The sequence below is a fragment of the Neophocaena asiaeorientalis genome, unplaced genomic scaffold (assembly GCF_003031525.2).
Source record: "Neophocaena asiaeorientalis asiaeorientalis breed wild unplaced genomic scaffold, Neophocaena_asiaeorientalis_V1.1 scaffold430, whole genome shotgun sequence".
Taxonomy (NCBI): domain Eukaryota; kingdom Metazoa; phylum Chordata; class Mammalia; order Artiodactyla; family Phocoenidae; genus Neophocaena; species Neophocaena asiaeorientalis.
This window is the reverse complement of record NW_020173691.1, coordinates 297,832-302,273: the sequence shown is the minus strand read 5'-3', so window position 1 is coordinate 302,273 and position 4,442 is coordinate 297,832. Positions and strand designations below refer to the sequence as shown.

At 43.3% G+C, this 4,442-nt stretch overlaps 1 protein-coding gene across 1 annotated transcript in view; it reads left to right on the top strand.

The window, feature by feature from the left end:
- Positions 1 to 532: 532 nt before the first annotated feature.
- The window catches only part of CCDC185 (coiled-coil domain containing 185), a 6,128-nt gene continuing 2,218 nt past the window's right edge, over positions 533 to 4,442 (top strand). Inside the window, exon 1 of the mRNA XM_024750494.1 lies at positions 533 to 559. Within this exon, the coding sequence (XP_024606262.1) occupies positions 533 to 559 (27 nt within the window). The remainder of the gene's footprint in view (positions 560 to 4,442) is intronic.

The following is a 4,442-nucleotide window of genomic DNA, read 5'->3' as shown; positions in this document are numbered from 1 at the left end:
GTTTAAAATGCCATCTCAACAAGTGACCAATATTATAAAAAGTGTTGAGATATTTAACTATTTTTATAGTAAATTTTTAAAATCAGTGTGTATTTTACACTCATAGCACATGACAATTGGAACTACCCATGTTTAAATGCACATACCCATGTGTGGCTGCCAGCTGCTATACTGGATGGAGAAACTCTAGTTTATTTCTCCCCTTTGGACCATCCAAGAACTAGTTGCTTTGTGCCAAGAGATCAAATCTGAAGACACTAACAGTCATTCTGAGTAAGGGCCCAAGACACACGTCTATTCCATAAGTCAATTCAGACTGTGAGGTTAGAGCACATTTTGCCATATTTTCTAAGTCTCCAACAAATGCAGAAAAGAGGCCCATGTCCTCATTTGGCAGAATGTCTAAATTCTGAGGCCTCCAGTGAAATACACTGAGGATTTTTCTGCCAAATAAAAAGGAGGCTGATTGTTCCTAGTATCAAGGGAATGCTTGGCAGCTGAACGTTTACAAAACATCTCTTTCATCCGCCTGATGGAAGAGCTGATCAAGGCTTCCCAGGTAGTCATTCTCCCAGGGATCTTGACCAGATGCTAACAATGCAGGTGAGAGCACCTGTCCTGCTTGGGCAGCTGTGCTCTAAGCAGGAGCCTCATCACCAGGTCCCTCAAAAGATAAAGTTTCTCTTCCCAGTTTCATCAGCCTCTTCCAGACATTCTGTTTGCTGCTCTGTGCCGTAGTCACAGCTTCTTTTTTACAGCTTCTTTCACCTGATTTCCAAAATCACTGTTTTCAAGGTCAGCTGGACTGAGACCTCTTGTCACTGCCACTCACCATCTTCCCAGGCCCCTGGGGTAGAAACCCTCTTTCTCCAGATCGAGTCCACCTTCAGGTCATGGTTCCTTGACCTCTGCCGTGTACCTTGAATCCATCCCTCCCTCTCCCCTTGCCAATGTCTGGGTTTACACTCCCTTCTTGCTTGCCCCACTACTGAACCAATTTCTTAACTAGCCCCCTTTCTCCAAGTTCCCTACCCATACTCATCTCAATTTATCTTCTACCTTGCTGCCAGGGTGAGCTTTCTAAAATAGAAACTAAATCGGGTCACTTTTTGGTTTCAAGACTTTTACTGACTCACTGTTGTCTACACAGTGGATTTTAATGCTTTTTTATAAGCAGAGGAAGCCCCAACTTTTTTCAGGAAGGTGTTACCAAGAACCCCAGGATAGAAAACAGATAAAATCTGAGCTGCTCTGAGCTGCTCTGGGTGAAGCAGGGACAGAGGCCTCAGAGGCTGCCCTAAAGTCCTCTAGCCCCAACTCCTCTGGGCCCCCGGCAGCTTCAAGAAATCCTGAAGCACTTCTGGACACAGCTGGAACCCTACTGCCCAGCGGGAAGCCTGTGCTCCTTGGCCTAGCATTCAGGGCCCAGTGGAATCTGGGTCCAGCCCACCTTTTCGGTGCCATCACCTGTCACGGCACTGCACACATACCCCAAGTCCCCGCTACACAAACCACACATGACCCCACATGCCAGGCATTTCTGAGGCTTCACACTGTGGCCACACAGTGTCCTCTGCTGGGTGTGTCCTCCTGCCCATCCCTGTATGGTGAGATCCTAGTTCCCTTCCCAGGTTTAGCACCATCATTCTATGTGAACTCTTCCCTTATGAACAACCTGGATGAACTTCCGTTATAAACTAACCCCTCCCTCCTCTAGGAATACTGTTGAATTTACTGTCTAACCACTTACCACATCCGTTACCCGGACGTGTCTCTCCTAGCAATATTGTGGGCAAGGACCTTTGATTATCTTTCTAATCCTGCCCCAGATTTCAATAAATGTTTGTGGCATCATGAAGTTAAGACTGTGTCCCCTCTATCGTCAGCAGAGGTGAGTGAGCTATTCTCAATTCCATGAGGAATTCTGAGAACCTTCAGGGCAAGAAAGAGGCCAAAGAGCCCTGAATTGGGAAACTGGCTTGCTCCAAACTATATTTTTCTTTCTTTCTTTCTCTCTCTTTCTTTCTTTCTTCCCTTCTTCCTTTCTTCCTTCCTTCCTTTCTTTCTTCCTCTTTTCTTTCTTTCTTTATAATTGAAGTAGAGTTGATTTACAATGTTGTGTTAATTTCTGCTGTACAGCAAAGTGATTCAGTTACATACATATATACATTCTTTTTTAAAAAAATATTCTTTTCCATTATGGTTTATCATAGGATACTGAATATAGTTCTCTGTACTATACAGTAGGACCATGTTGTTTTTCCATTCCATATGTAATAACTTACATCTGCCAAACTATGTCTTTAAATTCGGCCCTACACTATGGCTATGGTTTTATTGCTTTTGGAATAATGATAATGATCACTCTAGTGACTAATTTTTATAAGGCAGCAACCACATGCCAAGCACTGCTGTAAGCATTTTTCAGGGATTAACTCATTTTTGTTTTGCAGAATGAAGGCCGCAGGAGTTACTAAATTGAACTCTTCTTTCTAGTTGCATTGGGGACTGAATGAGATCTTACAGATCATCTCCTGTAGCAATGAAGAAACCACCAGAGTCACCAGACAGAGAATAAGATGACCACTTCAGGTGATTCAGCAGGTGGCAGAGCTGCCTGGTGGGAGGTCTCCTGGCTCTTGGGTGGCTGTACTTTTGCCCACACGGCACTGCTTCTCTGTAACAGGAAATGGCCTGGTACCAGCGAGAGCCACATGTAGATGTACAAAATGTTTTACAAAGCTTCCACAAATGACATTCAGATATCAGCACAACTCAGTTCATGCCCAAATATTTCCTCACATAAATGATTCCATTTCAAATTTGATTTATTTTATGTAAAAGTTGCCTCCTAGTAAAAATTATAATCACTAAATAATTTCTCTAACAATGGTATGAGTTGCACCAATAGAAACCCAGGGTAGAAACAACCTCCTGTCCTCAGCTATAGACGTGCTAATGACTGCATGTGAGATCCCATCCAGGCAGAGTGGGCTCCTGAGGAGGCCTCAGTCACTCTGGTTAAGGCTGCTACCACATGGCTTCAAGAACATGGCTGTCATAACCCTCGGATATATACTGATCATAATTTTTTGTAAAGCATGTCATCTTAGTCAACTGAGGCTACTCTAACAAAACACCATAGACTGGGTGGCTTAAACAACAGACATTTATTTGTCACAGTTCTGTAGGCTGGGAGGTGCTAGGTGAAAATGCAAGCACATTCATTTCTTGGTGACGGCCCGCTTCCGGGCTTACAGACAGCCACCTTCTGTTTGTGATCTCACATGGCAGAGAGCAGAAGCTCTGGTCCCTTCCTCTAATCCTATCATGGAGGCCCCACCTTCAATGACCTCATCTAAACCTAATCACCTCCCAAAGGCCCCACCTCCAAATACCACCACACTGGGGTTTAGGGCTTCAACATATGAATTGGGAAGAACACAAACTTTCGGTCCATAACACATGTCTCAATTCAAAGTGCATTTCCTGAAAGGCAGCATGATATGGAAAGACAAGGGAACCTGAAGTCAAAACTTCCACCATTGACCAACTGATCTTTGGGGGAATCAGTTAATATGGCCGAGTCTCAGATTTGTCTTAAGGAAATGTTATCAGTTCTACTGGCCCTGCCTAGCTGGGTCACTGTGAAACTTCAAGGAGATGTGGGTGAAGAGGACTGGGGTCAGTAAATACTTAATTTTCTTTTTCAAGGATTGACCATATTTGGAGAATGTTATCCAGAACTGTTTCCTCATTACATCTCAGAGACAGGAAGTGACTTAGCCATGATCCACAGTCCAGGATGAACACAACAGAACACAACAGAGGCATCACCCCTCCCTAGCACTCTATTCTTTACCTAAACTATTTTAGGATAACATTAATTCCATTCTTCTTTTCCAGGAATGTGTAGAAACTTTTGTAAACCCGTATATTAAACCTTAGAATTTGTAATTGAAGGCTAGAAGGACATCAAAATGATGTTTATTGAATGCATTAAAGCACTAAGCTCTTGATACATAGTTTCATCTGACCCTCAGGGCAGCCCAACAATGGTATTGGCACGGCCCCTCTTCCAGTCCACTGTTCCAGAATTTGAGGGTCAGGAGAGTTAAGTAACTAGCCCAAGACCACACAAGTGGAAAGTGGTAGAGGAGATTCAAACTCAAGTTTGCATGACCAAATCCAGCACTTTTCCCATTAGCCCTGGGAGCCTCAACAAGAAAAATTAATCTCACAAAACTGGAGAAAGAGGAAAACAACAATAACAATGTGATTTCGGCATGCTGTCCACTGATGTTATTTCAGAAATGTGCACTTAACATTCATGTTTTGTCAAAAGCAGTAATTGCCATATTAGGAGAAAACAAATTAGTTGTTTTCTCTCTCTCCTCTCTCTCTCTCTCCTCTCTCCCTCTCTCTCTCTCTCTCTCTCTCTT